Here is a 12,868-nt window from a genome sequence, read left to right on the forward strand (position 1 = left end):
TATAGACATCTGAATCACTGGATAGATCTATTGCTTTGGTCATAAATGAGACTATAGACAGCCGAGTCAATGGATGGATAGATGACGTCTGCCATGGGTGGATCTATATGGCAGCTGAATCATTGACCTGTTAAATCACTTTGCTCAAGACTGAGTCTATAGATAGTTGAGTCACTGGAGAGATGGGTCACTTTGGTCACTTTTGGTCGATGTTGGTGTAACTCCCATTTTCCATGTCTAAAATGGCTGTATTAGAGAAGCCTATGTGAGGTGGCTGTCACTAAGATTACATGGGTTAGCACATGAAAATTTGTATGTGGAAATCAATTAATAAGTATAATTTAAGTATAGATTACCATAATTGCTATTTTCCATCTATTTTGGTTTTGATTAGATTTTTAAAATTCTATAACTTGATAGTATTCTTTTTAATTGTCTGTGGTCAATCTGGAACTATTTAAAACAAAGTTTTAGAATGAAAGGGGAAAAATCACATTTTTCTAATGTATAGCAATTCTAATGGGGACATTTGGATATTTTGCATAGAAATATGAAGATTCCTTATGTGGCTAATATAGAGAGGGGGAAAGAAGCTGAGTTTTTGCTGGATGATAATGATGGCTGTAGTACTGGGCACTGCATCCAGGATCTCGCATCTGCTAAGATACCGCTATCCCTGGTCTATACCTCGATCCTCTGATGCTATTCGTGAACAGATTTAAGTAAAAGATACAAGTGCTGTGATATATTGAACGAATCCTGGATTTAACAGTGTAAAGATTACTTCTGAACTATTGGTGATAAAATGATAAGACCTGTTGATATTCTAATAATGGGTGTAATGTAATAGGATGCACAGCAGTCTTTGATATTTATGGTTGAAGTGAGGGCCCAAGATTCTAACCCCACCTAATACTTCGACCTTTACCTGAGTGTTCTGGTTTCTTTTGCGATTTTAACAACTTGTGGAGAGGGGAGTCAGCTACTTTATGTTGAGAGGTTTTAAATTTCTAATAAGTCTCATCTAATGCTTAAATGCCTGAAATAATGGAACAGAAGTTATGCCTCAAATATTGTATATTTGGTGGTGTGTGATTTCAGCAAGACAGCATCAGCGTCCGATAAAAGACGTGGACTGAAGCTAAACTAATGACATTGAATTCCGACTTTCTCACTAAGCAGTTTGTGCTGCAAGTGGCTTAAAGACAGTTTAATCAGTAAAATGGGAATTATAGGGTCTTCTTTGTGCAATTGGTAACACCCCTTGAAAGTGCTTAGAATTGTATGTGACCTGTGATAAATGCTCAGCAAATGTCATCACCACCATCATCATTGTTGTCATCATCACGATTATCACCATCATCATCACCATCATCATCATCGTTGTTGTTATCAGCATCAGCAGCAGCAGCAGCCAACCAGCAGCTGTCTATTAGGAATGGTGGTCTTACATATCAGCTAATAGTTAGTGGGTAGGGTCAATTCTTTTCATGTGGGGCTAGAGAGATGGCCCAATGATTAAGAGCCCTGGCTGCTTGTGCAGAGGACCCAAGTTCTGTTCCTCACACTCACACGGTGGCTAACAATTGACTCTTACACCAGTTCCAAAAGAACCGATACCCTCTTTTCACTTCTACTGGCTCTGCGCACTTGTGGTGCAGACATGGTCATACAAGCAAAACACCCATGAAGATAAGATAAAAAAGTTAATATCTTATCATGCACAGGATAGTCCTTGCAATAAAGAACTGTAAAACTCAAAATTTTAAATATAACTGGGGATGAAAAATATGAATTATGTTTTTCTATTGTTGCAGATGTAATCAACAGTATGTGCTTTGTGTGTGCTGGAGTCTATCTACTGAATACTTTGTATATGCTAAAGACTGTCTACTGAATACCTTGGATGTGCTAGAGACTTTCTATTGAACACTTTATATGTGCTAGAGACTGTCTACTGAAAACTTTGCATGGGCTGGAGACTGTCTACTGAACACTTTACATATTGCAGTTTATTTGAAATTTGTAATCACTAGGAATTTTCATGATCACCCCTTACAGACAATAAATCAGAATCTAAAACATTTGCCCCAGGTCACTCAGTCCTTTGAAGGGTCCCCAGTCGGAGGTGATCTAAAACCTTTCCCACTGAATTGTGGCGTTGTCTTCCAAATATGCATGGGCAGGAAAACGGCCAGTATTGTGTGAAGATGTCTGAAATATTTGTAGGCACATTGGTTTGGGTGGTGGTTAGAGTAGCCTTAAAGAGAGAAAGGAGCCAAGAAAAATTCACAAAAGATAGGTAGGATTCAAGAAAAGACAGGTACTTTGAGACATTACTTAAAATCAATAAAATCACTGAAGAAAACAGGAAGCTTAATTCATTTCAATTTCCAATGGGTGTTTATACCTTTTTATTTTTAGATTATTTGAAACACTGAAGCAAAAGTTTAGTCATATGCGGTCTCAAGAGAATAGAGTTCAAGATACGGCTTTAGACATCTATGTGAGTGCTGAGCGGTGTTTCTATCAGCCTGGGAAGCCCAAGTTTCTTTGGTGGTGTGATAAGGGTCTTTCTCTGTGGACCTAGATGGTCTAGAGCTAGTTACGTAACCCAGGCTGGTCTTAGACTAATGGCCATCTTTCTAGCTTACCTTCCTAAGCAGTACGACACTAGGCTTAGAATCCAAGCTTATTTTTATAAGTTTTAACTCAAATAAATGTATTTTCTGTTTCCTTTCATTGAAAAGCAAAGCAAAACAACAACAACAGCAACAGCAACAAAATCCCATGTGTATATGCACATGCGTAGGGGTTCCCTTGATGCTAGAGGAGTCAGATCCACTGGGGTTAGAGGTCATAGGTGGTTGTGAGTCATCCTCCATGGATGCTGAGCTCTGGTCCTCTGTGAGAACTGCACAAACCCTTAACCAAGGAGCATTCTCTCCTGAGCCGGGACTCCTAGTTAACCTGCCAAATGAGGAGAGCGAACTACACAAGTGTGCCTCAAAGCTCTGTGCTCTCTAGACCTTTTAAGGCTTGCATGCAGAAAATAAGGTATTGAGTGCTCAGTCCTAAATGGGTCATCCATATCCCACTCTGAGCCCCAGGGCTCAGAGAAGAGACAGTGTATAGTAAGATCCCGGAGTAGTGAATAACATCAAGGATACTGTTTTTCGGGTACCACAGGGCAATTGCACAAACGAACTCATAACAGCTCTAAGAGCATACATCGGACCAGCACAGGCTCCAGAAGGACAGATTCCTGGTGTAGGGACAGGAGAGCATGAAATCCCACCAGTAGCTGAGGAGCTATTGGCATGTGAAACTCCCTGAAGAGGGAGACTCAGTCGAACACACACTAGGGCAGGTCCCATTCACAAGAATGGCTGCGCAACACAAACCGGACTTGATGGAGGAAGGAAAATGGTAAGAGATACCTTAAACTTGGTGGAAAGGGTGGCTGAGGGGGAGATGGAGTGAGTCTGTTCAAATGCCTTCTTGGAATTCTCAGAGAGTTAATAAAAGTATTCTCCAACAGATCTGGATCGTGAATCCCTTTGAAGTCTCTTCCTATTATGCTCCAGAAGTTGATCTTTGTGCACTCCATCATGTGTGCAAGCATGTGCATCAGTCCACGCTGATCTTACTACCTGGGGAGACAGTATGGTCAGCTAGCATCTTGGCCGAAGACACTTAGCTGAGTCTCTGGGAGACTGCAGAGACACCTCCCTACTCCGCCGCCCAAGACTACTCCCCGCCCGCTGTGTCTTATTAACTGCAGGCTCCAGTCTCCACACTGAAGAATATCACAGTGTTGCAGTCCAAGGGCGTTTGTGAAGTCAGCAGAATGAAGCGGGGCTTGTCTGGTCCTAAGGCTACCATATAACTCCTCAGCCCTAATCTCCTAAGAACTGTTTTTTTGTTTGTTTGTTTGTTTGAATGGATCTATCTTTTTAGGGCCTTGGTTACTGTGCCATTTCTTTTAAAGTTCTTTTTAAATTCTTCAGGCCCAGGGAGCTGGTAAGGAACTTGTGGCCAGACCACCACTCTGAGGTCTCTTCCTGACTCTCTCATGATGTGGAAGCAGAGAACCATTAAAGTCAATGAAAGTAAACCAACAAAAAGAACTCAGCATTTTAACATTTATCTTGCACCATCGGCTTTACTGACAACTTCTTGGGCTGTCTACCTACAGCATCTCCCCTAATTTAGAATCCTCTTTTATAGGATTTATGCAAAGCGCCTCAGCAATTTTTAATAGAGTTTTGACACAAAACAAAATCAAACGAATTCGGAGGGACAACCCTACAGGTTTGTGGCTGGAAATGAAAGAATGTCTGTGCTCCTTCCTCTCAGAGGCCTCTGTCTTCCCCCACAGCTCTGACTCAGGCATGAGTAGGTGGGTGGGCACCTGCAGACAATCAACCCCAAGAGCCCCACGTTCGGGGAGGGAGGATGGATATGTGCCACCCTGTCTCACTTTGCTGTTCCCATCCGGGTTCTGGGTCTCCAGGCCGAGACTCAGGTGCCAGCTGCACCCCTGCCTGGGCGTTGCCCGGGAACCGCGCCGCCGCAGTGCAGCTCGGACCCCGTGCGTGCGAGCACCCGCGGGACTCTCTCCCGGCTCCTAAGCGTTTGTGGCTCAGGCCTTGGGATCCAGCATCGCCGGCGGCACCCAGGCTGCGCCATGGGGAATCTACCATCTGCTGCGAAGCACTGCCTCAGCTACCACCAGCTTCTCCGCGAGCATCTGTGGAGCGGAGAGTCAGTGACAGGGGCGCTGGACCCCGCGCAGGTACCACCTCGCGGCCTAGGGCGCCCCCACCCCCTGACACAGCCTCTTCCCTATCAACCTCACCCTAATCCCCTTTGTGTCACCTCTGTATGTCAGGACCCTGCCTTCAGCAGCTCTGTTGTCAGTGTGCTGCTCTGTAACTGAAAAGGCGTTTCATTCTTCCTGCCGTGAACCAGTAGACCAGTCCTAAGGCCTAGCAATTTCCCTATTCCGGACTATTTGCAGGTGGCCTATGGCAGAGATCACGTCTGTGTGTTTTCCCTTGGAGGGGATGCATTATCTAATGTAATTTAAATCCAGAGGCGTTCTTTCAAGGACAGTGCCACCTTGTAGTGTGTAACGGACTATAAGCATGTCATCTTGTGGGTTAGAAAAAGGAATGAAGCGAATACTCACTAGGAAGGCACACTATGATTAAAATCACCTGTCAGGTCAGAGCGGTGACTATCTCTAATGTCTTTGTGTTTTAACAAAATCAAACAAACTTGCAAATTTGAATAAAACCATTATAGAATAAAATTTTTCCTGTATTTTCCTGAAAGTTGTAATCATTTTAACTGTTGAAGCCTATTATGAGTCATGGACTCCACAAGGTTTTAGCTATTAGCTTCTTTAATTATAGGTGCCTGTTCACCTTGTGAACAAAGAAGTTCCTGTTATTTTAGTTTGCTAGTCTAGTTTTGTTATGAGATGCTGCACCAACTATTCTAACAGTAGGGGTTTTTTTTTGTTTTTGTTTTTGTTTTGCGCAGTCTCAGTCCAGGGTTCCAACAGGTGAAATTGAAACCTTGAATCCACAAGTAGGACTAAGAATTTGTGGGCTTCTTAATAGATAGTTTCTGTCTTACCAACTAGAATACGGCCAGGGCTATGCACAAGAGTCCTAGAATCGGTTCAGTATCTATCAACTGATGGATGGGTACAATGCAGAAGATATGGCGTATGTATACAACAGGCTATTATTCAGAACAAAGAACCAAATCAAGTCATTTGCAGGTAGGTGCCTGCAACAGAAAGTCACCATGTCACGTCAAATGAGCCAGAGCCTGAAAAGATTAGCCCTGCATGTTTCCTGTCCCCAGGGGCGGGGGAGAAAGAGAAACAATGAAACAAAGAAACAATGAAAGCAGAGATCGGGAGAAATGAAGAGGATCAGGAGGGTTAATGAGGGTAACGAGGCAGTAAGTATGATTGCAGTATAGAAGACGCACACATGGAAGTGTCATGACGAAATCCATTATTCTCTACAAGTAATATGTATTAATCAAAAGGCAAAAAGAATTGATAAGGGTCCCCCGATGGAAACCCAGGGGTGACAGAGGCGAAGTGGAAAGTCATGCTCTATCTCCTCCCGTGTCCTCACGAATAATTCCCACGTAGTCTCGCGTGAACGTCCTAGTTGCTACCAACATTCTCTAACAGTCAGTTTGCTTTACACAATCAAGAATCCCTAACATTTTTTTTTTTTTGGATGAAATCGCACGATTTTATTGCTTAGGTGATCCTTATAGATGTGCGTATGTACATTCTGTGGGCTCTGTGGATGGTGACTAACATCAGGACAATGGGTGATGGTTTCTACTTTATCTGTTAAGATGAGGAAACAGGGAAAAGGAAGATTGCTCGGGTGACTGATGAGGCACTAAAAGGACATGGCTTTCAGACTCGTGTACTTTTCTGGAAAACTCTCTAAGACATTTTAGCACCTTCCAACTCTTCCGCCTGTGACCCTCCCATTTGTTCCTTAATTACACCTTGCAAACCACTTCTTTGGTTCAGCTCTTTCATCCTTGTGTCCTGGCGAGGCTCAGTAGCTTCTGCCTCCCTGGGCCATCATGCTGGTCTGTCTCATAGCGTATCTCCTCTCCTAGTCCTGGTTATCATTTGTATCCCAGTTCTTGGTTTTATATTTTCTTCTCTCTTCCAAGTGTCAGTCTGCACTTAGCTATCTCAACAGAAATTGATCCTCAACATCTCCAACTTGCATTTTTGTCCTCTCTTCCTGTGCTGGCAAGTTCTCTGGAAAATCACCCTTGTTCTATGCACAAGTCCTTCAAAGCCATTGGATGGATTTCCATACACTCTGGGGGTCATCTGGGAAGAGGGACCCTGACTTAAGAAAATGCCCCCACCCCGTTGGCCTGTGGAAAAGCCTGTAGTGCATTACTTTTTGATTTATGAATGGTGTGGAATGGCTCAGCATTGTAGGCAATGCCACCCCTGAGCAGGTGGTCTTGGGTGCTATAAGAAAGTAGTCTGAGCAAGCCAAGAAAATCAAGTCAGAAAGCAGTGATTGTCCATTGTCTCTGCATTAATTCCTGACTTCTGGTTCCTCTCTTGGTTTCTGCCTTGACTTCCTTCAGTAACGGACTGTGATATGGACTGTAAGCTAAAATAAATTCTCAAGTTGATTTTGGTCATGGTGTTTTATCATAACCACCAAAACCCTTACTAAAACACTTTCCAAACATGGATTTTTTTCCCCCATGATTTCCTGTTGCAAAGAATCTGCTTTGTTTCGTTCTACAAGGTCCAAGTAGAAGGTTCCTTGCCCTCCATTTCCATCACTTTTAAAGCATTACAGAGTTCTGGAACCTCATTCTTGAAATCCTTTCAAATGTATCTATTTTCCAGCTTCATCAGCACTTCAATTTTAAAATAGCTTTCTGTGACCTCCAAGTGACTAAACTGTTGCCTTCCCCTTGTTACTTTCCATGTTTCCTCGCCTACCCACTGTGTAGATAGTCAAGAAGTTCTGTATTTCAAGTAAAATCATGCTATTGCCCTGTTCTGTAACCATCTGTGAATTCCATTATTTTCAGAAATTGATGAACGAAACATTGACTTGGGTCTCTGAAGCCTCCATCAGTCCTTCATTCACCTCATGTTAAACTATCCACTTTGTTCTTGTCCATTTGTTTTGCCACAGTATCCTTCTTTCTGCTGTCTATAAACCATGGTCCATTTCCTTGTTTCATCCCTCTACTAGAAGATATTTCTCAATAGGCTGTTATTCACTCTTCAGCATTCAATGTGAATGTCACATTCTCATGAACTCTTCCTGTTAGTCTTGGCTATGATTTTACTGTATTTGTTTTTTTGAGATAGAGTTTCTCTGTAGCGTTGGAGACTGTCTTGTAGACCAGGTTGGCCTCGAACTCACAAAGATCTGCCTGCCTCTGCCTCCCGAGTGCTGGGATTAAAGGTGTGTGCCACCACCTCCCACTGATTTTACTGTATTATATACCTATTGTATATAAAATGGGTTATCTATTGATTTGGTGATTATTTGGAATATAACTCTATGCCATTAATATTAAGACCAAATAAAACCAGAAAAAAAACCCATAATTGGACTTACCATACCTAACAAAATGTCTGGTTAGTTCTTACGATCAGTATGCACTTGTTAAGCAAATAAAGGCCTGCTCATCTGTACAGAGGACAAGTCATGCATCTCCTACTTGGGAAAATCTTTCTAAAACAATGATGCGCACATTGGTTTGTAATACACAACTGTTAAATTATTTCAAAATTAGTGATACCAAGCACATGTTATCATTTGAATCTTAGTACCAGTATGAGGGGGGTTGTTGTTAATGTTTGGGACTTGTCTTTTTATTACAAAGACCTCAGTCAGGATTTGATAGTGAAGAAAGGTTGAAAATGAAATTTGAATACTGTAAATGAACCATAAGGAACTTTGCCACGCATTTGCTGTTGAATTTGTTAGATGATATGATAAACAGAGCTGGGGGATGCATTACTTGCTTGCAATTGGGATTGATAGAAACGTCTACATGTGAAAGAATGCCATGCTAGCTACCAACAGGCTAGAAACCAAGTTGTTTCCCGCCTTTCTCCATTTCTCCCTTCCCCAAGTATCACAGTGTGCTGTGCATCTTACTATTTGACTTTGTGCATAAAGTAGCCTGCCTCCACTATAAAATTTCTCTATACACATTAAATATAAAACATCCTGATGATTTAGAGATAACCTCTTAAAAATCAATCTATCAGTCTAGTAAAGTTTAATACCTATCTCTATTTTAAATTATATGTGATATTTCTGCTTAAATTTGGTGAAAGAGTAATTTAAACTCTATACATATTTTTTGCAACCCTGTAGCTTTAGCATCCTTACCAAACAACTTGAGAGGACTGGAGATGAATTTTTAGAAGAAGAAACAACCTCACTGATTTCTATTTCTTTTGTGTTCTTTCTTAACTATTCCCTTTCATTTCTTCATTTTTGCTTTATTTTGGAATAATGTATTTTAAATTTTTCCATGGAATTAACATGTCAGTTATGTGTTTTTAAAAAATATGTTCATAGATGTTAACCATAATATGTCAGCATCTAACCTTGACTTACTAAACTATAATATGGTTGGTATTGTAACATGCAAACTGAAGCTGTAACACTTAACCCACTGCTGTCAAATGGCTTTTGATACTTCTTGTTGTATGTGTTTATTCTCCACATGAGATATTTAGAAAATATGTTTACTCAGTCACTGTTAATTTTTTATTTTTGCATGCATTTTCCTTTCTCTTCTTCTTATTCATTTCCAGTCCTGCATTGGAATTATTTTCATTAAACAGGAGTATTCATTTCAGTCTCCTCTTTTTTGAAAACCCATGGGTGTGCAGGATTGTGATATGGCTTAGTGGGCAAAGGCAGTTGCAAACAAACCTGATGACCTTAGTTTAATTCTGGGATCCACCTGGTATAAGAAAAGAGCCAAGTCCTACAAGTTGTCCTCTGACTTCCACACAGACACACACACTCACTCAAATATATACTCTCACACACAGCCCACAGACATTAAATAAATAAATGAACATATAAATAAATGTAATTTTTTTAAAAAAAACTTAAAAAGAAAAACAGCAGTTTGGTTGCTCAAGTACTGGAGAGGCTGAGGAAGGAGGAAACTAAGTGAGACGATGGGAAATTCAGTGAAATGCTCTCACAAAAAAAGTGTTAGAGTGGTTAAGAACAGGAAAGAATGAGCGATAATCTAGCATGCATGGGTCTCTGAGTTCAGTCCTCAGTATCACACAAACAATGTATTTATTTATTTTGTGTAAAAGCAGGCAATGATTACTTCTTTCAACATATGTGTGTATATAATACAATAGAAACAAGTGACTCTTAGTATAAACACTTAAGACACAAAGAATTCAAATTAATAAATAATTTAAATACCTAGAAGCCATACAAAATGCAGATATCTTAGCAGTTACAATGAAAAGATTAACAAGTAATATCAGCTGTTTGTCTTATTTCTTGTCTGATAATAATGTACCTTTCATTCTCTTTTTGATTTCCAATCACATATATTGAAACTATTTTCATTTTTCTAGTTAGTGGTGTGCAGTGATTCTGGTGACTAGATACTTGTGTATATTTCACATTTCTTTCTGTATTTTTTATTCTCTCCTTTCCATGTTCAGTAGGTACACTGTCTTCTTATATTCCTCTGCACCAGTTCCTTCTTAGACTTTGTTTTAGTGTCAGTCTAATTATTGGATTTTATAACTTTCGCTTTCACAGTTTTATGTGTGTATGTATGTGCAATGTATTTATGGTGTGTGTATGCCCACGTATATGCAGGTACATGTGCGCGTGTGTGCATTTATTTGGAGGCCAGAGGTTGATGTGTCATTCTTTGTCTCTCTCTACCTTATACATGGAGGCAGGTCTTTCACTTCAACTTAAAACTTACTGTTACTGCTGTTTTTGCTAGTTAGCTGGATCTGGATGTCCTCTGTCTCTGCCTCCTGAATTATAGGATTACAGAGCCTCATACCCACAGCCTGGCATTTATGTCGGTGCTAGGAACCTGAACTCTGTCCTTATGCTTGGACAGTATGATGGTTAGTTTTAATTATCCCATTAACACAACTTAGAATTGCCTGGGAAGAGAGTCTTAATGAAGGATCTCCTACATTGGGTTAATCTGTGTGTATGTCTCATATAATTAATTGCTATGGAAGATCCAGCCTGCTGTGGGCAGCACCATTTCTTAGAAAGGGGATTCTGGGCTATATAAGTGGGGAAATGGAACTGAGCACAAGCAAGCAAATTATGAGAATGCATTTGTTTATCTCTGTCCTTGAGTGTGGATGCGATGCAAGCTCCTGCCACAGTGACTTCTGCAAATTTCAAGATGTCATTGTCATTTTTTTTAAAACAATGAGTAATACTCCATTGTGTAAATGATGTGGAAGGTCCTTCTGTCTATGTGTTGCTTTTGTTGGTTAATGAATAAAGAAACTGCCTTAGCCTGTTGATAGGGCAGAACTTAGGTAGGTAGGAAAAACTGAACTGAATGCTGGGAGGAAGAAGGGCGGAGTCAGAGAGAGAAGCCATAGAGCTGCTGGAGACAGACTCTGGGGACTTCAGCCGGTAAGCCACTGTCATGTGGCGATGCACAGATTATTAGAAATGGGTTAAATTAATATGTAAGAGATTAGCAAATAAGAAGCTAGAGCTAATGGGTCAAGCAGTGATTTAATTAATACAGTTTCTGTGTGATTATTTTGGATCTAATCAGACTCCAAGCCTGCCCAATAGGAAGGAATTCGTGCTTCTTCTGTAAACCTAGACAACTATCAGTTACTGGTGAGGTCATGGATCCTAGAGGGGGCTTTACTACTGCCACATTTTTAACACAGTTTAATTTAGTACAGTGTAAATGTACTACATTTTCTTAATCCCCTGCCTTGCTGTTGGCCATTCAGCTCTTTATTAGACCAAGCAGGTGTTTTAGACAGGCAAAGAATCACAGCTTCATAGAGCTATACAAATGCAACATAAAAGAATGCAGTATATCTTTGCATCAGTAAACAAATGTTCCACAGCATAAAAAATGTAACACATCTTAAAATAATATTCTACAACATATCTTCATTTTCTTTAATCAAACTATATTATTTTGTATGGACTTTCTGTGTCAAGCACATTTTTTATGGTTGTATAGCTACCGCTGTTGGATGCTAAGTACATTCCAGGTGTCACCTGATTGCTTATTAAATTGTTACAGTAGTAATTTATTAGATTCATCAGTAAGGCACACAATGGTTAAATAACTTACTCATAGCCAGCAGCTAGCAAAGAGCAGAGTTAGGTTGGGAACTCAGGAAGTTCCACTTCCAGAACATTGAGTTTCTACTACTGTTTCCGTTGTAGTCATGAGAGGAATCACTTGTGGAGTTTATTGAATATACTGGAAGCTCGAGCATGCAGTTGACTGCCAGCTGTCTTTGTGTTCCCTTCACGCTGCCTTGGTCAGCACTTTGCTAGATGGGGCTACCACTGTCTACCAACTGTAGTCAGCCTGGGCTAGTATCATCCTTCCTTCTCAGTGTCTTTTCTTGGCTCTTGACTCTTGCTCATGGGGTGCAGGTTGGAGAGGACTGCTATGAATTTTGACTTCCCTTCTGCCCTCTCGGAGGTTGAGAGTAGAATTCAGTCTGGAATAGAACTGCATTGGATACAAAAGGAAAAACAACTCGGTTTCCAATAAATTTCCAGTTCCCTTCAATCTTCAATACTTTCTGTCCGTCCTTGGATTTCTGTTGGCTCCTGGATTCCTTGCTTTGTCTGATTCCAGCTGGCTTTCACATCCTTCCTTCCCCCTATGCTGTGAGCTGTGTGATCTTGTTTTTCCCCCCACCAACTTCAAGTTCCTCCAAGTCTCCTGGATTTTCTTCTGGTTATTCACTCTGTGCTGTAACTTTCCCTGACCCTTTCTTCTCCGTTTTCCACCCTGTTACTCACTTAGCTTTTAGTTTTGTTTCTTTTTCATTTTTCCTAGTCAACCAGGAGGCCAGACATCATGGACCCAGAAACGTCTTGGGTCACTTGCAGGTGACATGTGGTGTTGGAGAGACAAAATCAGAACACATGCTTGGATCATTTTAAATGGATTCTGGATTTGGAAGTTTTTGTCAAGCCTGGTTAAAGTTCTAAGAGCAAAAGCAGCTTTTAGAATTCTGGTTTCCTACTAGCAGGCTGGCAATTAGCGGTCTAGGTAGGAGAGATAAGTTGCTGCCTTGCTG

General features: G+C 40.8%; 1 protein-coding gene across 2 annotated transcripts in view; it reads left to right on the forward strand.

The window, feature by feature from the left end:
- The first annotated feature begins 4,434 nt into the window (after positions 1–4,434).
- Positions 4,435–12,868, forward strand: part of Hmgcll1 (3-hydroxy-3-methylglutaryl-CoA lyase like 1) — a 124,330-nt gene continuing 115,896 nt past the window's right edge. The window contains exon 1 of one of the 2 annotated variants that reach the window (XM_085689399.2): positions 4,435–4,798. In XM_085689399.2, coding sequence (XP_085545525.2) covers positions 4,691–4,798 — 108 coding nt within the window. In that variant the 5' untranslated portion in view covers positions 4,435–4,690. The remainder of the gene's footprint in view (positions 4,799–12,868) is intronic. The other variant, XM_048424054.3, reaches the window with a different exon arrangement.

Source organism: Myodes glareolus, chromosome 4 (assembly GCF_982192425.1).
Source record: "Myodes glareolus chromosome 4, mMyoGla1.1, whole genome shotgun sequence".
Taxonomy (NCBI): Eukaryota; Metazoa; Chordata; class Mammalia; order Rodentia; family Cricetidae; genus Myodes; species Myodes glareolus.